General features: G+C 43.0%; 1 protein-coding gene across 1 annotated transcript; it reads left to right on the top strand.

The window, feature by feature from the left end:
- The first annotated feature begins 743 nt into the window (after positions 1 to 743).
- Positions 744 to 6,471, top strand: LOC114289071 (putative F-box protein At2g36090). The gene is given in 4 exon segments (XM_082890302.1): positions 744 to 1,128; positions 1,130 to 1,793; positions 2,606 to 2,664; positions 6,033 to 6,471. Coding segments are annotated over 4 exon segments (1,431 nt in total). The 5' UTR covers positions 744 to 859.
- Positions 6,472 to 22,214: the final 15,743 nt, after the last annotated feature.

The raw sequence follows: 22,214 nt of genomic DNA, 5'->3' as shown, positions 1-22,214 counted from the left end.
TTCACTAGAAAAATAAGAAATGGTTTGGTGATGATTTTTTTTTTTTCAAATTCATACCCGTTTCTCCAAAGTTGAGTTGAGTTGAGTTGAGTTGGAAAGGAATTCTACATTTTCTCGGAAAGCAAACAAATTTGGGCCCACTAGTGCAGCTTGAACTCTAAAACGCCTAGTGAAGCAAACAAATTTCGTCTCTGTTCTTGCTCCGTTAGGTGTGTTAGGGTTCTCAGCCTGTGAAAGAAGAAACTAAGGGAAAGGGACAGAAAACAAAGCAAGAGGAAAGGGCAAAAAAAAAAAAAAAAATACCAAAACGACGTCGCTGTGGTAGCGTCGCAGAAAGTGCTGCGCAACAGACAAACACAGCAGAGGATTCACACTCAAAAAGTGCAGGCATTGGTGAAACACGTGGATCACACTTCCCAAAGCACAAATCTTTATATTACATATAACCTCAGTTGCGATAGAGACTCCCACAACACAATTTTTATAATTCTCAAAATAATTTAGATTATTTATGTCACTACTAAAAATTTGAAAAAAAAAAATCAAAACACACAAATAATTAATATAGAATAATGTTTGAGAGCCACAATTTGTGTGGCTCAAATGGCTCAAAACTGTCAAAACGACGTCGTTTTGGCATATTTCGTGCTCAAAACGACGTCGTTTTGACAATTTTGAGCCATTTGAGCCACAAAAATTGTGACCCTCTACCATTACCCATTAATATATCAACAAAAGTAGGGTCCAACATTTTTCATATAAGCTAGGCAAAGCGGAAATCTTGGGAACGCACTAGTTAAGAAACGCAACTGTCTGTCAGCCCCCTTTGGGGAAGAAAGATCATCACATAACACAACAAATGTCCTCCACCACCACCACATTCTCCGACGTCCACCCAGACATTGTGGAGGCTCAAATCCTCGGCCGCCTCGATGGCCCCACCCTCGCCTTCGCAAGCTGCGCCTCTTCCCAACTCCACTCCTCCTCCCAACAAGATCACATCTGGACCACCACCTGCCACTCCACCTGGCCCTCCACCTCCACTCCCCTCCTCCGCCACCTCATCTCAACCTTCCCGTGCGGCCCCCGTTCCTACTTCTCCCTCTCCTTCCCTCTCCTCCTCCCCACCACCACCGCCGCCGGTCCTAATTTCCGCCGTCGACATCCACTACAAGAACAAGCTCATATGAATCGAAGTCCACGAGACCGAGACCTTGACCGGGTGGTTCCGGTGCTCCCCTTTCAGAATCGACCTCTTGGACACCAAAGACGTCATCCCCACGACCGTATGCCACCCCGACAGCGACGAAGCCTCTGCAGAACTGGCGGAGGAGATAAGTCTGAGCTGGGTTCTGATCGACCCGGTCGGCCGGAGGGCGGCGAACCTCTAAAGCCAGAAGGCCGTATCGGTGGAGCGCCACTGGCTGACCGGCGAGGTTCAGGTACGGTTCGCTTCGATCCTCGCCGGCGGGAACCGGAGAGGACCCACGTCGGAGTTGGTGCAGTGCGGGATAGTGGTGACGTGCGGTGGTGGATCGGAGGAGGGGGCTGGGATGATGCAAGTAAGGGAGGTGAGTTTGCTGGTGGAGAACATGAATGGAATGCAGTTGACGGGGAAGGATAGTTTGGTAATTCTGCACAACGCTTTGGAAGGGAAAAGGAAAATAAAAAAGAGGGAAGAGGAAGGGAGGCGGAGATACAGAGAGTACTTGGACAGGAAGAGGGAGAGAAGAGAGAGAAAGTTGAGGAATGAAGGGACCTTGGATGGAATTGGGATCCTCCCCTTCATTTCGGTCCTTCATTCCCTTCTTGTAGGGCCTTCGGGCCCACTTTGAGGCCCAATTTTGATAATCCGAACCGTTTATATTTTTAGATTTATTTAGTATATCATACCTGTAAAAAATCAAGTTGATCGAATATCATAAAGTATGTGTTTGGAAAACTGTTTATTAAAAAATAGTTTGTAGTCCCAATTTTCTGAACGCATACTTTCTGATATCCGGTCAACTTGATTTTTTACAGGTATAATATACTGAATAAATCTAAAAATATGAACGATTCGGATTATCAAAACTGGGCCTCAAAGTGGACCCGAAGGCCCCTGCAAGGAGGGAATGAAGGAGGGGGCTCAAGGAGGGGATCTGGACTCCCTTGGATGAGTCCAGATCCTCTCCAGCCAGGTCTCTCATGCCTTTCTTCCGGGTGACGGTCCAGATTAGGCCACGTCACCTCACTCAAAATATATGGCTCAGATCACCTTAAAAATAAAAATAAATAAATAATTTCCAAAACCAAATTTCAGTTCTCTCTCTCATGGCTGTTTCTTGGATTATCCATGCCATAGCCATAGCCATAGCCATAGCTCTTGTTCTTCTTCTTCAACAACAATGTATTGTCCTTGTTGTTGTTTCAAGCAATTAACAAATGGGTCTTAGAAATTACATATTATTTCATTTTCTGTTCTTTTTTTGTACTTTGTTTTCAATTTCATGTTCATATTGTGTATATGGAAAAGAGACGACATGATGAGACTGAACTCGTTACAGATTCACACCATGAGATTCTTTCATATATTCTTTGATCTCTGGCCTCTCTTTGGTGGAAGGGTATTGGTGGGTTGGGTGGAGTGGTTGCCATTGATGGATTTGGAGATTTGCAGAGAAGGTAATTATGGGTTGAGTTTTTTTAAGAGTTTGAAGCAGAGAGAGAAAGAAGAAGAAACAGAAAGGGTGGGAAAGAAGAAGCTCACAACTACTGGTGAGAGAAAGGGAAGAAAAATAGAAAATAAGAATAGAACTAAAATAGTGTATATATATATTTGTATGTATGTATGTATGCATACATCAAATGTAAAATTAAGAAGGGAGAGATGGAGAAAGGAAGAAGATCAAAAGCAGAGCCTCCATGGAAGATTAGTCAAGAGGAGGTAAAGGGAGAAAGAGGGAGGAAAGAGAGAGAGGGCTTACATGTTTTGCCTCAGGTTTTTGTTTTTTTTTTTTGTTTTTTTTTTTTTTTAAAGTTGATCTGAGCTGTATATTTTGAGTGGGGTGACATGGCCCAATCTGAGCCGTCACCTGGAGGAAAGGCAGGAGAGAACTGCTGGAGAGGGTCTGGACTCACCTTGGATATGTTGTGCGCTGCCTTTGGGTTTGGAGTCACCATTTTTGCTGCTTTTTGGTTGTTCTTTATCTGCAGCTGACCAAAATTAACTTTATTTTATTTTTATGTAAGGCTTATTTTGGCAACATAGTTTTTAGTTACTTTTTTTGGTTAGTAACAAAAGTTAAAAGTTGATTTTTTTGGTTTTTTTTTTTATTTGGGAAGTTGGTTTTTAGCCAACGGTAAAATTACAATTTTATCCCTTATGGGTCAAAATGTATTACATAGGTGAAGTTGTAAATATTTTAAATAAATTGGGATAATTTAGTCATTTTATTATGATTTGACATTATAAATAAATATTAATCAAAAAAGTCAAAAGTTACTTTTTACCAACTTCCCAAATTATTTGTCTAAAAAAATCAAAAACTTATCTTCCCAAAATAAGTCTAAGAGTTACTTTAGTTGTAGAGAAAAGCATATGAAAGAAAGATAGCTCTTTAAATTAATATTTTGCAACTTTTGTAAACTACACTTGTAAACAAGGAAAATTTATCAATCAAAGGTTGTTTCAAAAACTTTTATTAATTTTTTGATTGGCGAAAATTGGTGAAAATTGGTGTTTAGTTGTTAAGTTAACAGTTCAAAAGAGTTAAAACTCACATCTATACACTGTGTAAAAAAATTTTACCTTCAAATTTCACTTCTCATAGTGGAACTCAAGATCTCTCCACTACTATTGATTCATGATAAAATTTATATCTTTTAATTATTAATATTTATGGAATTTATTATATATTTTTAATTATTTTTTAAAACTATCTCTGAAGTGAAATTTCTCCAATAAACAATAAGGAAATAGATTAACATGTTGAGAATAATTCCTTGCTTTTTTATTTTTATTTTTAAGATGGGCAGAATAATTTCTTACTCGAAGATCAGAATTTATATTTTGAATTAAAAAGTGACACGTATAAGTTTTTAGATTTATAATTGTGGTGAAATTATCTTTATATAAAAAAGGTAAGATAACACGTTCAGTCCTTCGTTCTGTAAAACAAATAAAATAAAAAAGCGAAGTCAATGTTCACCTCGGACGGTAGGTCAGGAAAACCATCCTGCTCTACCTGACTTCCCTTCTATAGCTGATTGGTTCTCATCGTGATGGGTCCTGATGATGTAGCGTGCTTCAGATAGAACGGGTTGAATTGATTCACGCTTTCTAAACTAATATCTGGAGTTTCAAGCTTATCTGAAGACCTGTGCAAGAGTTCAACGGGGAACGTAGAGTCCCCCGGCGAACCCTCCGACAAGCAAGTTAGAAAGAGAGGTAGAATGTGGAGATAGATTAGAGATAGAAAGGTTAACCTTCTTTTTGTCTTTGACATCTGCTTATATCCTTTGGTAATCATTTCGTTGTCCCTTCCGACCTGCCATCTTGGCCGAAAGTCTATGCTCTAACTTACCTTGTTCATGGTGAGGCCATCCTGTCTCGACAGGAAGGGGTTATTGCAATAAATGCTGTAAGAAGCTTCATTAATGGCTGATGTGCAGTGCAATAACTTTGCAGGATCTTTGTCTGCTTATGTGGCCTGTCATTCACCTGCCACGTGTCTAAATGTCATTGGTTCTTAATGCATTGTTGAGCTTCAGCAACGCTGGGCTTTAGTATTTGAATTATGCATTGGGCCCTAAGTGGTGGGCTGTATCTTTTATGGGCTTACCCATGTCAGTAGTCCCACATTCCCAAGTGCAGCTTTAGTCCAACGAAGGGAATACGGTAGAAAACGATGGTTGTGAGAGATCGACGGAGCGAAGACCGACCAAGTGGTGGGCCGACGGCGATGGGTGACCACGGAGGGGCGGCCGGGTGGAAGGGCTGACCATGAGGAGGGTCGACCGGGAAGGGTGACCGAGTGGAGGGACCGACCATGAGGAGGGTCGACCGCGAAGGGTGACCGAGTGGAGTTCACGGTGACCGAGTGGAGGGACCGACCATGAGGAGGGTCGGCCGCGAAGGGTGACCGAGTGATGGGACCGACCATAAGGAGGGCCGACCGCGAAGGGTGACTGAGTGGAGGGACCGACCATGAAGAGGGTCAACCTCGAAGGGTGAGTGGTGTGGCGTGGGGCTCGATGGGTGGCGGGGCACGTGGTGAAGTGAAGTGGAATGGACAGGGAAGGGGAAAGGAGCAGTGGATCGTGGGCGTACACATGGTGGAATCCCATGATGGAGAAGGTTAGGCGTTGGGCAAGAAATGAAGTGATAGGTCAACATAGGGTGTTAAAAAGATAGTTTTGGCGGATTTTTGAAAGTTTTCAAATTGGCGAAATTTAATTGTGACCCTTGGAATATAGGCAAGCCTTGGGCTTTTGGTATTATTCGTTTTACCTATCTCTTTGCGAAAAACCAAAACATCCCAAAAATAAACTCGTTCGTTACCAGTGATACGCCTCTGCAACACTTTGTGAACTTTCTTATGCCCGCATTCGAAGCCATTCGTAGACACACAAGAGAAATGGCCCAAGAGGAAGTGGCAAATGCAGGGTTGATCCGTTAGGCGACGACGATACGATGGATTTGGCAGAACAATATTGTACGGAGCGAAGGGAGGGAAAGATAGCAAGTCAGGCGCTGCGGGCTCGTCTTAGGACAATGATTGCAACCGTGAGGCCTATTAGTTAAGTGGAGTCGGACCACTGGCACACCAAACCGGATAGATCCATACTTACGGCAGAGGAGTTGGAGGGAATGAGGAGGAAGTATCAAATTCTCTCGGAGATAGGGCTGAGGCTGCCCACGTCCAAGGAGAGGGCATTGGATGTGCGGCTGGACGAGTTCAGCCTCTACGAGGAGGCGTTGCGAGGAGGTTTGAGGCTACCTCTCCCACAAGTTGTGGTGGACGTGTTGAATAAGCTGGAAGTGGTGCCAGGGCAGTTGATGCCGAATGCCTAAAAAATACTGATGGCGTGTGCGAGTTCCTGGCAACAAGCAACTGGAGGAACGATAATGGCAGTGGAGGAGTTCTTCTCCTGCTACAAGGCCTCCGGTCAGCAGGAGACTTAGGTGACTCTACAAGCAGTAGCGGGCGAGGTCTGGTGGCAGGTCTTCCATCTTTGGTGAAGGGATGGAGGTCGAGATGGTTGTTTGTGACTGCGAACGGTGGAAGGGAAGTTCGGACAACGTGGAAGGTTCCCACCAAATCGGTCGAGCCCGAGTTGGATAGGGCGGCCGAAGACCGAGTGAAGAAGGTGAGGGAATGGAGGGATGAGAAGGGAGTAAGGTGGAACGAGCTGGTCCTTCTGTCAACGTTGTTTGCCCTGAACTTGGGATCGCAACCATTGGAGAGGATCCGGCAAGGGAGGAGTTAGAGAGGCAACGAAAGGCGGAGGAGGAGGAGGAGGAGGAGGAGGAAACGAGATTGCTCACTCGAGCGAACAAATATAAGGAGACACAACTGGGGCTTGCTCTGAAGTTGGTGCCGAAGGAGAGGATTCGACCTCGTCCTAAGCCTTTGGGGGACAAGAACCTGATTGAGTTTGCCCCATTGCCACAACCCATAGACCCACTGAAGGAGAGAGGTAGACGAGAGGTTGAGGTAGGACTGAAGAAGTCGTAGAAGAGGAGAGTTGCCATTGAGAGGGCTAAGGATGCGCCCAGTTTGAAGAAGATGAGGATTGGTGGCGAGGACACCCCCAAAGTGGGATCGAAGAAGGCGGCGAAGGAGATGGAGATTGGGGCGACTGTCCCTGAAAAGCAAGTTGAAGATGGGGTGACTGGCCTTGAGGAGGGAGCAAAACAATAGCCAAAAGGGGGGCCTGCTCCCCAAGGAAAGGGAGAGGGGGTCAAGTTAAAGACTGCTATCTACCACGCGCCAGCAGCGTCTGGGCAACTGGAAGGAGAAGGAGGCCCAGCCAGGACTACTGCCGACCGGCTTTTGGGCGTGGTGGAGGACGCGGTAGTGCGTTCGATGGCCAGTTTTACTGAGGCCGAACTGCTAAGGGGGTTGTGCTCTGCCTAGATGGAGGCAACTGCCTTAGCAGGAGCCCTACTAAACAAGGCGGCGGCTGCAAGAGGCAAAGTGAGGCCACTGAAGGCAAAGTTGGAGGAGGTGGAGTCCCAACTTGAAAGCTTGAGGAGGGAGATTGCAGGGTGGAGGAAGATCGCGCGGGGTGCGTGTGTCAGGGGACTGGAAGAGGCCCATAAGGCGAAGAAAATAGAGGTGTTGGTGATGATGTAGAGCAATGTTGCCGACTGTGCCCATGCTGAGCTGCTCGCGACCAAGTTAAAGTTGGAGACGGAACGCCGCAAGGTGGTGTTGCTCGAGTTCCAGCTGGTTGGCGAGCAGAAGAAGCTGGAAGAGGCCCAAAAAGCCTGCATCATCGCCAACGAATGGTGGGGGACAAGGCCATGATCTTCATGCTCGGTTGATCAAAGGAAAAGAAGAAGCGGATCTGAAGATCGTTGAGTTGGAGAGGATGTTGGCAGACGAGCGGGCCAAGTCAATGGAGGAGAAAGCGGGGTTGGAGAAGGCTTTAGAGGAAGAAAAGACCAAGTTAGCCTCTAAGAGGGCAGTGTACCTCGACTTTGTGTCGCAGCAGTAGAGAAGTTCAAGGGGTTCGCTGACTTCCAGATGGCTATCGATGCTGCGATCGCCAGCAACTTGGGAAGAGAGGGGTCTGGGGGGGCTGGCCCGTCGGGAGCGACCGCTGGGAGCAGGAGTGAAGAAGAAGTGATCCAGAGCTTCCAGCGGTTGGACTTCTACAAGCACGATATGGTTGAGTTCTGGGACAGTCGATGGAAGACTTTCAAGCGCAAAGTAGAAGAGTTGTTCCCAGACTTGGACTTCAACAACGTAAGGATAGACGAAGACGATGTGGCCTAGACCCCCCTAGACGAGGGTGTTGACGAAGTGGACCTTGCCTCAAGTGAAGATGAATGATTGGTGTGAACAAAATGTGTAAATAGAATTTTGGTTGTTTTTGTTTTTGTTTTGTTGTCGTTGTTGTTTGTTTTTTTTTTTTTTTTTTGGTAATTTCTGTAGTAAACTTATGTATAAGTTTGTGAATAAATAAAATTTTGAGTTATGTTTGTCACACTGTGGCTTTTATTTTTGTAAATCTGAGAATGGTTATTCAAATAAGGCTTGTGAATAAATCGTAGTGAAAATTGAGAAGTAGGGAGCCAATCTAGCGTGTGAGAAAATTATGATGCAAACAATGTTAACAGTAAGAATGTTGAAATGTAAAGGTCTTAAAGTGTGAGAGTCTTGAAGTTTTAAATGGTTGGCAAATGAAAGCTAAAAATGTAAAGAATGTTAAGAGGCGTAAAAGCATGGACCTGGAATTGGACCAAGTATGACAACTATGCTACAAACATGAAGTTGTAAGAATACTTGAGCCATAATTAACTCAGTCTGGCTGAGCCCTTCGTGCTAAGTCTGGCTGAAGCTTTAAGTAACTCAGTCTGGCTGAGCCCTTAGTGCTCAGTCTGGCTGAGGCTGTAAGTGACTCAGTCTGGCAGAGGCTGCAAGCAGGGTGTTATTGAAACACCACATAGATAACTGAGATATAAGATTGTTGTCTTTTAAGGTGCATCCCATTTGATCATAAATTTACACCATGTGAGAATAAAATAAGAACATTCAAGTGCGTAGATTGTCAAAAAGAAAATACAGCAATTGATCAATACAAAAATAGGGCTTTACTGAAAATAACACTTTAAGTGCTCGGCGTTCCACGGATGTGGGAGATTTCGACCTTCCATGTCCTGGAGTCGGTAAGTGCCCGGACGAGGTCTGGTCTTAACAACGTAAGGCCTCTCCCACTTGGCTGCTAACTTGCCCTTAGCTGGATTTTTGGTGGCAAGAGTTGCTTCGCGTAAAACAAGGTCCCCCACGGCGAACTCCCTCGGTCGGACTTTGCGGTTGTAGTGTGTTCTCATCTTCTGTTGATATGAGGCCCATTTGATAGCAGTGGTTTCTCGGAGTTCTTCAATCAGGTCTAGGTCGGCTCGACGCAGTTCTTCAGTGAGTTCGGGATTTGGGTGCAGAACCCACGGGGTAGGCAGACCGATTTCCAATGGGATGACCGCCTCAGCGCCGTATGTTAAGCGAAAGGGGGTCTCCCCAGTGGGGGTTCGTGCTGTAGTAAGGTACGCCTAGAGTACGTTTGGTAATTCCTCCACCCAGAGTCCCTTAGCAGCTTCCAGCTTAGTTTTGATGATCTTTAGAAGAGAACGGTTGGTAACCTCAACTTGGTCATTGGCTTAGGGATGACCTGGGGATGAGAAACATGGCTGGATTTGAAGTTCGGCACAGAATTTCCTGAACTTGGCATTGTCAAATTGTTTACTGTTGTTAGAGACGATGGCTTGAAGGATGCCAAATCGGCACACGATCGACTGCCAGATGAATCATTGTGGTGTTCCGCTCGGCAATTGTGGTAAGGGGTTCCATCTCCACCCACTTAGTGAAGTAATCAATGACAACAATTGCGAATTTGGTTTGGCCTCGGCCAGTGGGCAATGGGCCAACTAGTTCGATCCTCCATTTGGCGAATGGGTAAGGGCTGCAAAGTGTGATCAATTCTGCAGGAGGAGCATGAGGGATGTTGGCAAAACGTTGGCACTTATCACATTTAAGCACGAATTTAGTGGCATCTTGGTTGAGAGTAGGCCAGAAGTAACCAGTGCAGAATATTTTGTGGGCTAGTGACCTAGCACCCGAATGATTACCATAGACCCTCTCAAGGACTTCTCTCATCACGTAGGTCGCTTGAGCAGGGTTGAGGCATCTTAGGTATGGGCGTGAAAAGCCACGTTTGTACAAGAGATCGCTGGTAAGGATGTAGTTGGATGACCGGACCCTAACTTTGGCGGCCTGGTGCTTGTCGTCTGGAAGTTCCCCCTTTGTAAAAAATAGAAAGATGTCGGCCGCCCATGGAATAGGTTCGTTTTGAAGGAAATGGACTTGCTGCTGGTTCGGGGAAATGGCAGGGTGAGCCAGATATTCGAGGCGGACACCATGGCTGAGGTTTGATTGGTCGGCAGAAGCTAACTGAGCCATTTCATCTGCCTTCGAATTTTTCGTCCAAGGAATGTGCTTGATGTGGAAATTATTGAAGAGGCGAGCAAGGGGGAGTGCAATATCCCTATATGCCCGCATTGTGTCTTCCTTGGCATTGAATTCCCCCATGATTTGTCCGACAATGAGCTGGGAATCGTTGAACACTTGGATATGGTTGACACCAATGTCTCTGGCGAGGCGTAGACCTGCGATGAGTGCCTCATATTTAGCCTCATTATTGTTTGCGTCGAATAAGAAACGGAGAGCACACTTGAAATAACCACCCTCGGGAGCGGAGAGGATGAGACCAGCCCCGCTGCCTTCTTTGTATGATGATCCGTCGACGTTGAGGGTCCAATAGTGGGGGTCTTCTGCCTCAGTATGGGATTGCGGGGGCGGGGGAACCGTGATTGGAGTGGGGTTAGTGAACTCTAGGATGAAGTCGGTGACAGCCTTCCCCTTGATCGTCGTTCGAGGCCGGTAGGAGATGTCAAATTGGCTGAGCTCGACTGGCCATTGCATAAGTCGGCCGGACAACTCTGGTTATTGCATTATCTTCTTCAACGGTTGGTCAGTGAGGACGACAATGGGGTAGGCCTGGAAGTAAGGTCGGAGTCGTCTTGAGGCTATGACCAAGGCTAAGGCCATTTTTTCAAACAATGGGCAGTTTTGTTCTGCTCCCCTGAGAACCTGACTGATGTAGTAGACCGGTCGTTGAACAGAGCTGTCTTTCCTGATCAATGCTGTACTGACAGCGGTGTTTGACACGGCTAAGTAGAGGAAAAGGGGTTCACCCGTGACTGCCTGAGAAAGTAAGGGGGGTTGGCCATGCACTGCTTCAATTGCTGAAAGGCCTCTTCGGATTCTGTCGTCCACTCAAAAGTTTGCCGAAGAACTTTGAAGAAGGGGAGGCACTTGTCCGTTGCGCGAGAAATGAAGCGGTTGAGGGCGGCGACTTTGCCAGTATGCCTCTGAACCTCCTTAACCATTCTAGGCAACTGCATTTCTATCAAGGCCTTGATCTTTTCGGGGTTAGCTTCGATGCCTCGCTGATTGACCAAAAAACCAAAGAATTTCCCAAATCCTACACCGAAGGTGCATTTCTCCGGATTGAGTTTCATTTAATACTTTCGTAGGGTGCCGAAGGTCTCTCGCAGATCGGCTAGATGATCAATGGAGAACTTGCTCTTGACTAGCATGTTGTCGACATATACTTCCATGTTCTGGCCTATCTGGTGATGAAAGACAGCGTTGACGAACCGTTGGTAAGTGGGCCCGGCATTTTTCAACCCAAATGGCATGACACAATAATGCTAGGTTCCCTGGTCAGTGATATAGGAGGTGTGTTCCTGGTCAGACGGGTGCATCAGAATTTGGTTGTACCCAGAGAAGGCGTCCATGAAGCTGAGCATTTGATGGCTGGTCGTGGTGTCAACGAGCAGATCTATGCGAGGAAGGGGATAACTGTCTTTGGGGCAAGCTCGGTTAAGGTCAGAGTAGTCGACACAGAGTCGCCGTTTATTGTTGTTTTTACAGACCAGGACCACATTTGACAGCCATCTGGGGTAGTCCACATTTTTGATAAACTGTGTTTCAAGGAGCTTATCTACTTTGGAAGCGATAAGAGTGTTGCGCTCCGGGTGAAAGATGCGCTGCTTCTGGCGGAAGGATCGGAAGTGGGGCTCAATGCTGAGATGATGGGTTATGAAGGAGGGGCCAATACCCGACATGTCGGAGTGGGTCCAGGCAAATACGTCGTTGTGCTCAATCAGGAAGGCAATAAGGTCGGCCTTTGCTTGGGGGGACAGTTGGTTACCGATCTTGGTAGTTTTTGTCGAGTTGGTGGGATCGATGGGAACCTCGATAAGCACTTCCACTGGTTCCCCCCTGACCAGCTCATCCTCGTCCCTGACGTTGAGCCCTTCAATGATCATAGCCTCCTTTAGCTTGACCTCTTTAAGTGAAGCGACGTAACATTCTCTGGCCACGGTCTACACTCCCTTTACTGTGCTGACCCCTAGGTCGGTGGGGAACTTGACGGCAAGATGGAAAGTGGATGTGATAACTTGGAAAGCATTTAGGGCAGTGCGGCTGAGGATGATGTTGTAAGCAGAGGGACAGTCGACGACGAGGAAGGTGAGTAACTTTGTGGTCTGCCGTGGGTATTCTCCAATTGTGATGAGAAGATCGATGGAGCCGATGGAGGTCACCTAATCTCCAGTAAAATTGACCAATGGGGTTTGGAGAGGGGAGAGACTTTCTTCCCCGATCTTGAGCTAGCGGAAGACATTAAGGAAGATGATGTCTGAAGAACTGCCGTTGTCGACGAGAACCCGTCTGACCTTGTAATTGGAGAGAAGGACAGAAATGACGAGAGGATCGTCATGGGGGTAACGGGTGCCTGTGCAATCAGCGTCCGTAAAGGTGATAGGCTCTGTCCACTGCTTGGGCTGTTTAGAAGGTCGGTCCAATGTGACAACTTCTTTGTCTGAGCCCTGCCTTATTTTTCTGAGTTCTGTCCGCTGAGTCGAGCGAGATGGTCCTCCATAAGCAAGCCGCCGACAATAACTCTGATCTCTCCAACAGGGGGGGTGGGGTTCCCTTGTGCCCGGGGTTGCTGTGGAGGGTGATCATGACCTTGATTAGGTTATGCGGGTTGCCGGGGAGGGTTGCGTCGGCTGTTGTTTCTAACAGATTCAGTCCTTTGCCTCTACTGAGGGCGGACTTCCGTGAATCGACTGAGATGTCCCTGACGTATCAAGCCCTCGACCTGGTCTTTGAGGTTAACACACTCCTCCATGTTATGGCCGTGGTCTTGATGAAAGTGGCAGTATTTGGACTGGTCTCGCCGGGTGGAAGGAGACAGTGATGGTTGGGGCCATTTTAGGGGATAATCTCATTGAATTTGGTTCAAGACTTGTTTTATGGGGGAGTTGAGGGGTGTGTATCGTTCGAACTGGCCGGGCGGTCGGGTTGGTGTCGACCGGTCAGCTCAGGGTGGTCGGTCGGTATACTAAGGTGTTTGGTTATTGTACTGGGTGTTTCTGGTTTCTGAGTCCTTTCTCTTCTCTTTGGGGGTCGGGTTTTTGGCTGTAGGATCTTGGCGGGCGGCTAGGGAATCTTCGGCGTTCATGTATTTTTGGGCTTTGGAAAGTAGGGTTGCCATGGAGGTCGGGGGGTTTTTGGAGAGGGAGAAGAGGAAATCAAATGATCGTAGGCCGGCCATGAACACCGTGAGGATGACCTTGTCATCATTTTCCGCTACCTGCAGGGCTTCAGTGTTGAAGCAGGTGACAAAGCTGCGTAGCGACTCCCCTTTAGTCTGACGGATGTTGAGGAGCTGGGTTCCCGGACGCCGCTGGCGCTGGGCTCCAATGAAATGGCTGAGAAATGAGTCACTGAGCAGCTGGAAAGTGGAAACAGGGTCTGCTGGCAGTTGACTAAACCAAAGTCGAGCTGACCCCTTGAGTGTTACGGGGAAAGCCCGACACATGATTTCATCAAGGAATGCATGGAGGATCATGAGGGTTCTGTAGGTCTCCAAGTGATTGACTGGGTCTGATGTACCGTCGAAAGAGTCGATCGTGGGCATTTTAAACTTAGGAGGTAGAGGTTTGTCCCGAATGGAGGCAACGAATGGTGAGTTGCTTGTGGTAGATGGTTTATTCAGTATATTCTGCATGACTCCTTGGAGCTGGAGCTTCATGGCTCGGAATTTTGCGTCCCAGAAAGGGACGTTGTCACCTCTGGACTGGAGCGGAGGCTGGACGCTACTGGCCTGTCCCTCGGGGGTGGGTGCCGGGGCCGATGGGTGTGGGACCCGAGGTAGAGGGTTCATATCTGGGGAAGGGGGTCGCAAGCCTTCCAAGTTGGGTGGATGGGGCTGCTGGATAGTATGGCTCAGGGCTCGTTCTTGGTTGGATGGAATATCTGGAGGTGGTGGAGGAGGCATAGGAAGGTTTCTTTGGAGTAGAGCATTAATCAGCGCTTGGTTTTGCTCGGCCAGGCGGTTGATGCTGTTGGTGAGCTCGGTGAAATACTGTGGGGTGTTGTTTGGATTGGGAGGGTCGGCTTGGTGATCGGCAACATTGTGGTGAGAAGCCATGGATCTAGTCGTGACCATCCACCTTAGTGGGCGCGAGGAAGAGGTTACTAGGAAACGGTCTCCAACGGCAATGAGCACAACTGGTGCGCGCAACAGCAAGGATTCCCACAGACGGCACCAACTGATGATGTAGCGTGTTTCAGATGGAACGGGTCTGACTGATCCACGCTTCCCAAACCAATGCCCGGGGTTCGAAGCCCACCTGAAGACCTGCACAAGAGTTCAACGGGGAATGGGGAACGGGAAGTTCCACAGCGAACCCTCGGACGAGCAAGTTAGAAAGAGAGGTGGAATGTGGAGATAGATTAGAGATAGAAAGCTTAACCTTCTTCTTGTCTTCAACGTCTGCCTATATCCTTTGGTAATCATTTCGTTGTCCCTTCCGACCTGCCATCTTGGCCAAAAGTCTATGCTTTAGCTTACCTTGTTCATGGTGAGGCCGTTCTGTCTCGACGGGGAGGGGTTATTGCAATAAATGCTGTAAGGGATTTCATTAATGGCTGATGTACAGTGCAATAACTTTGCAGGATCTTTGTCTGCTTATGTGGCCTGTCCTTCACCTGTCACATGTCTAAGTGTCATTGGTTCTTGATGCCATGTTAAGCTCTAGCAACGCTGGGATTTAGTATTTGAATTATGCATTGGGCCCTAAGTGATGGGCTGTATCTTTTATGGGCTTACCCATGTCAGGTCCATTCATTTTCTAATCAAATGGTCCTTCTTATGAGTAAGGATTCCTTCCTTGCCTTCTCTACATCACTCTCTCCTTACAATGGTCAAGATTCATCTTAAGAAAATCTAATGGCTCAGATAACTTTACTTAAAAAATTAAAAATTAAAAAATAATTTTTTTGAAATGATCTACACCATTGAATTCTCTTCAAATGAATCTTGATCATTACAAGAAAGAAATGATGTAGGGAAGGTAAGGAGAGGATCCTTGCTCCCTTCTTATGTCAGAAGTCACTTGTGCTGGTGGTCAAATTGTCTTCATTGTAGGCCATTAGATCTCTGCTCATTGAATGGCCAAGATGATGTGGCATAGTAACTAAGTTGAATTGCACATTGTGATGTTTGGGAAATTAGTAAAAAGTTGATTTTTAATTTTTTTTTAATTTAATGAATTTTTTTTGTGGGTTGAAAACTGATTTTTTTTTATTTAAGTAAAAAAAAATTAAAAAAATCAAAAAAATTAACTTTTTTAGAAGTTCTCAAAACACCCCACTGCTCGTCGGATGGAAAAATGATCACACGGTGCTTTCTCGTCAATGTCGTAGCCCACCTTCTGTGTTTCATTATTGGATGAGTACACATCTGACGTCCTCACTATTTTTGAGGATATCCTTCTAGAAGGATGTCTTTGCTTTTGAGATATTACGGCCTGACCCTTCATTTTACTTGAGTAAGGGGGTTTTGGGGTGTCTTCAATAAGTGTACTTTTTGATTTTTTGGACTATAAAGTTGAGGAAAAAAAGATGATTGTTTGGGTTAACTTTTTGACATTTTATGAAAAAATGTGTATTAAAAAATTATATAAATTAGTGTGTAGGAGAAGATTAGGAGGGTGAGTTGGACAACGGTACCATCTGGGCAGATGAATTGATGCTAAGAAATGATTGGCTACTTTTCGGACATTGCACTGGATGGTGCTGTTCGGCCCGTGGGGGCCATCACGGGTCCCGTTTTGATAATCTGAACCGTTTAATGTGTAAAACTCATCGAGTACTATATGTCTATAAACAATCACGTTGATCGGATATCGATAGCTATCTGATCAGATTAGTTTTTTTTTCAACCGTTACTATAACACCATCATTTTTTATACGAAATTGATTTGATCACATAGTTAGCGATATTCGATCAATGTGATTTTTTACAGACATATAGTACTCGGCGAGTTCTATACATTGAATGGTTCAGATTATCAAAACGAGACCCGTGATGGGCCTCCACGAGCCAAACAACAGTGTGTTAAAATTACACCCCAACTGTGCAATTTTTCTTAAAAAAAGGCAGCCCAGATGTGAACCGGTCACATCTATCTTGTAACTTTTTATGTAGAATTAATTTTTTAATATTTTTTTAGTGAATAGTAATAACTTTTTAACTTTTTGAATAACTTTTTGACTTTTTGTCTTTTTTTGGACATGCCAAACTTGGCCTAATACTATCGACTGCGGCTGACCTTGTATTTTTACTCTCCACAACATCTAATGCTAATAAATGAAAAATAGTCTTTTTAATGGGTGTCAATGAGAAAAATAAAATATCAAAATATTTATAGTTTTAATATACTTTTTACAAAAAATATAGTCATACTCCTTCACTAATTATCATTCATTATATCCCTTCATATTCTTCAATTATCTAATATAAAATCATAATACTTTTCATATTTTCCACTAATCATAATACCATGGAAGAGATCGTACTCTTAAAATATTCAAAATATTTTTTGACATTTCAATACATGTTTTACAAAATTTTTTCAATATTAACAATGGTGTTTAGAATTGTTTTTAGTTTTTTGTAATGAAAAATAGATATGGTCCATCAACAAAAATTTTATAATTAATTGCATCCCATATAATTCTTATTTCTAATGAATATAATTTTACGAAAATTGGTGATAAATTCAATTTAAGGAGGGTATAAGATATAAAGTTTGTGAGAAGTACATACTTTATAAAATAGTTTGGCAAGAAGTCCTGTAAGACATTTTGTTTCAACTTTTATAGGTTTTCATTGTGAATGAGGGTCTTCGGGTGGTAATGACACGTGTCTGTAAATCAAAGCTGAAATTGGTAAGGTTTATGTTAATGGTTGGTGGGCTTTACAGAAGGCGGGTCTATGTTAGTTGCTTTATAGAATATGCAACTCCACTACACTAGTGACGATACATACATACATATATATATAATATATTTATTTGACAAAAACAAAACAATATTTGGGAAAATATTGTTTATATTGCTTCTCTATTTCTTTTAATTTGGTAGCAATACTTCATGTGTAATATGATTGGCTTTTGGCATTACTACACTGTTTGGCCAATCACTGATTGTTGCCTTGAAGTTCCCAAATGTTACTTGGATTTTAAAATGTGCGATGTGTTATTGACATATAATGCACATTGGATTTAACCAAGCACATTCTGCAGCAGGGTGTTTAAAGAAATCTTGAATAACAAAATTTAACATGTGTATATTGGAAAAATGATCTACTTTTCTTTTATGAAGTAATTTGCAGATTAGCTAGAGTTCAAGTTGGTTTCTCTGTTCATTTCATTCATTTTGACTTGCTTGGTATTTTGAAGCATTGCTTACTAGCAGAAATCCTTAATCTCCATAGTGATGTGGTTGTTTAATATTCTCTTTTGAGTCGAAATTAGACAATATCTCCTAGAGAAACACCTCTATCTAGTTTATTTTCTTTTATTATATTTCCTTCTCTTATTGAAATTCTTATTCTTCTCAATTTCTCTCATAATCAGATTTTCTCTTCCCATCTAGATAACAAGCTTAATGGATGGTGTTGTTTTTATAACATTCCTTTCTCAAATGAAATTTGAATTCATCGTTTGTTTCTTTCCATTCACTTGGATCTCTTCTGTTTCATCAATTTTGTTTGTGAGCTATGGCCCAAGTTTAGTCCTAAAGGTGTAGTCGATGGACAACATGTGGATATAATGTCTATATATGTTGTAATGTTACATATTGTAATATAATATATCTACTTGTAGACATGCTTGTATTTTAAATCCAATTTTCAATGCAATTTCAACAAGGCAAATATCCCTCTTCCTGAACCTCAATATTGGATTGCTTAGGAATCTATTTAATATATTACATTAATCAAATGATAAATTACATTTGAATTTCAAGCTTCACAAGGTTGAAATACACTTTTGCTTTTAGAAAACGGGTTGTACCTAGTACATACGTTTGCTGGTTATAATAAAGTCTGAGAGAGGTAGTAGATAGACAGTCTTCCTTCCACTGATGATTATACAGAATCATAAACATAATTCTCTCTAGGTTCAAGCCGCCACTCGCTCTCATAATAAGAATTAGGCAATCCCAACCAGAACTTTAATGCCTCGGCCGCTCTCTTCCTCTCACTCCTCTAGTCTTGCCTTGCTCTCGAGGCATGCTTGTTTATAAACAACCTCGAATGCATCTCCACCAATTTAGTGCTTTTGCTATTGCTGCACTTAGTTGCTGCTACTGCACTTAGTAACTGCTACTACTGCAGAGTTGTTTTTGCTGCTACTGTGCTGCAAAACCACACTAATTTAGTAGCTCAAACCATATTCCACACTTTGGAACACTGTAACAGAACACGGTTTCTAGATTCAACTTCACTTTTACAGAAAAGGGCATACATTACTAGAGCACCATTTTTTTTGTGCAAATAGTAAGCTATTTTCACCCTCCATTGCCAGGTGAACTAGCCAAAAAACTGGGTTTTGGAAGGGGCAACATTAAACCATAATAGCTTTGGCACAAGCAAATTGGATCCATGTTGGTCTTCAGCCCACCTTCTGATAGCAGCTATAGACCTTTGAGTTGAAAACATGGAAGCAAGATCAAAGAGTTGAAGAAGAAATAGCCAACCAAACCACAAAACTGATACAATAGACAAATTATAGGGATCATATGTATAATTTGCCCAATAAAAAAGGATTGTTTTCATATAAATTACATCCTGGCCCCGTTTAGGAACAGGCTAATTTAGTAACTTTTTGGCTATTTGGCTAAAATATGAGCTAAAAAAAACTAGTATGTTTGGGATAACTTTCTGGTTTTTTACAAAAAGATGTACAAAAAGTAGAGAGAAAAGAGAATTTTTGATTTTTTGGTATGGGTTGTTGGCTTTTTGGCTAATTTAGTAACTTTTTGACTTTTTGGCTAAAAGGGAGAGTTCCCAAACGAGGCCTAAACATAAAATTTATAGAGGAAACACCATAAAATAATCCCATATATGGGCTTGATTTGCTTTGCTTCTCTGAAGTGTCAAGAGTAATTAAATCCAAATTTAGGCCTATAATTAGCAAATATTTTATTTGGTTAATTTGTTTTTCCAAGTTTTTAATGGTATGCTGAATTGATATTCCATCTTTCACAAAGCTGATAAAAGATTAAAACAGATGCTGCCTTTATCCCTTTTGTCTTGCTCACCCCCAATTGCTTTGTTTGAATTTGCTCAAACTTTTCTTTTAAAAACTTTAATTTGAAATTTTTTGGCTATGCTTTTCCATTCAAATTCAACTTCAAGTTCATAAAAGCATGTTCTGTTTGATTCAAAGTAAGGACATCAAATCGAATTTTAACTCCATTCAAAGAAACGATCAAGTTCCATTATTATAACATAAAATTCTTTGCGTGATAATAATTAATTTGTCGTTCCTTTCTTTTTTATTTCCTTTAATTTATCCATATGTTTACAGTTATGTATGGATCATAATATATGTACATACATTATGTAATGTTGCAGACAAGCATTTATGAAAGTGTTAAGAAGGCAGTCTCATAGAGACGCAAATAAGAAAAAATGAAAACTTGATTGTTTCTTCTGTTGCAACCATATGATCACCCCGATCATTGAGTTACCTCCTGCGTTGCTCTCGTATATGAATTATACTAGTTTTTGTCCTTGCATTTTTTTTTTCTGTCAAAAAGACGAACTTCGTTACATAGGGGTGGGAATTGAATCCCGGGTAAAGGCCCAATCACCGGGCTATCTAAATGCTCTTGAACTATATATACACTAGTTGAAACTCTTAAATTGATGTAATGGTGCACACACATTCCATATTATGTTCACATAATATTGTTCATATCTTGTTCAATCAATGAATGTCATTGAGATATTACCAAACGTAGCCACCCTATCCCCAGTATTAAGACGACCAAGAATAGCCAACCAAACCACAAAACTGGCCTTAGGGATTCAGTAAGTGCCCTAAAGACTACCAACCCAACCCACTTTAGGACTTTTAACCCTCCATTGCTTCCAAGAAGAACCAATGCTGAATATACCATCGTGCCTAGGGAGCCAAACAAGTCTATCAGAGTTCAAATGAGAGAGAGAGAGAAATCAACAGGAGTAGAGCTGATCATCTCCCTAATTTCCCATGATGATGTAATAGGCCAAGACCAACCAGAACTAGAAACAATGGAGCTGACCTTAGTCTGACTATTTAGAGCAGAATCATAGATAATTCTTGCCCCAAATTTAGCCAAGAGAGAGCCCAAAGGGTGCCAATTATCATGCCAGAGGAAAGTATCAGAGCCAGCCCCAATAATAGACTTTATAAGGGGAAACAAATCATCTCTCAATTTCAGTAGTTTCCTCCAAATCCAAGAAGGGTCACTGGGAGATTTAACACTCTAGAAACTATTCCCTTTAACAAATAAGATTTCACTCAATGACACCACATGGGTTGATCACCCCCCAGCAAGTAAAAACCAAACATGCTTAGCTATAGCAGCTATGTTCCACACCTCCACAAACACATATTCCTCTATTGTTATGTTGAGAGAGAGTTTTTAGCATATCAAATACGTTCCCCTCTATAAAGGAATTCATAGCCAATACTTGCCCCAAATGGAAATCTAATAACAACAAGATGGTGTGGGAACATACTTGATATGCTCATTTTTTCCAGTTAAGAGTCATACAGATACTAATTAGAAGTTTAGTATCCAGAGTAGAAGATAACCAACTCAATGAAGCAAAATTTAGTAACTGAGGTACGCTGAGGTTTCTATATGCTAAGAAACCTTTAAAAAATGAAAATTTTAAGACTAAAAAATTCCACCTTTTATAGTTTTCCTAGTTCCTAGCTTGTCTTAGCAACCGAAAGGAAATTCAGCACAAAGCTATCTATGTAGTTGTAAACATGTCAAAAAATATCAGAAACAAACAAACAAGACTCCCAAGGTAAATAAGGACTAAGAGTTTTAAGACAGCCGAAGAAAGCATAAAACAAAGCAGCATGTGAGCCAAGAGTCCAGAAAAAGCAGTAGGCACCACTCTATATTAGGTATGCAAGCACAACTAGCTAACACATCAATGAATTTCATTATTTCAGATGCCTCACCCCTTATCTAAAAGTTAATCCTTCCGTGATCCTCCAGGCTTCTTAATAATCTGAATGGACTCTAAGTTTGTGTTGCCCTGCCATTTCAGGAAAATGATAGTTAATCAGTACAAATAATAAAGGAAAAAAAATGTGAACTAGAACATGTGACTAGAAACATATAATTAGAGAAGATGTCTGAATAAACAAAGGAGATCATACATGAAACGCAAACCTCCATAATCAAAGGAAAAAAAAAAAAAACAATAGAAGTAGAGAAACAAATTACACATGCACAAAGAAAATGACATTCACACAAAGCATCGATAGGAAAAGTGGGACTTAAATTTCTCTCACAAATTCAAACAAGTGCAACTAAGGAGTTCAGTGCATCTGCAGATACTAGATGGAAACTCCTCATAAAGCCTTAACCATATGGGCCTACACTGTAAGGAAACATATTTTAAAAGCCAACCCAAGGACAACCAGAATTCTACTTGTGGTTAAGGTATGGAAGTAAAGAACATGGCTCATGCTTGGATCCATTCTTGGGCCAACATTTCTTGAGGCCTACTACTCATTTTCATGCTTCTTATGATGAATAATATACATAGACTAAGAGTCTATCACCCCCAACAAGTAAAAACCAAACAAGTTTAAGCAAGAGCGCCATTTGTTACAAAACAAGTCTAAGTAAGAGCAGCAAGTGCAGGCCAAGCTACAGCCAGAGCCGCAGCCTGAGCTGTAGCCACAGACCAGGTTGCAAACTCAACTTCAACAAAACACCAGGCTGCAGTCCAAGCCACAATGGATGCAGCCTAGGCCACAAACTCAAAACAGAGCAATATCAGCTACAGCC

Source organism: Camellia sinensis, chromosome 10 (assembly GCF_055761805.1).
Source record: "Camellia sinensis isolate YWXY chromosome 10, ASM5576180v1, whole genome shotgun sequence".
Lineage (NCBI taxonomy): Eukaryota > Viridiplantae > Streptophyta > Magnoliopsida > Ericales > Theaceae > Camellia > Camellia sinensis.
This window is presented reverse-complemented; position numbering and strand designations above follow the sequence as displayed.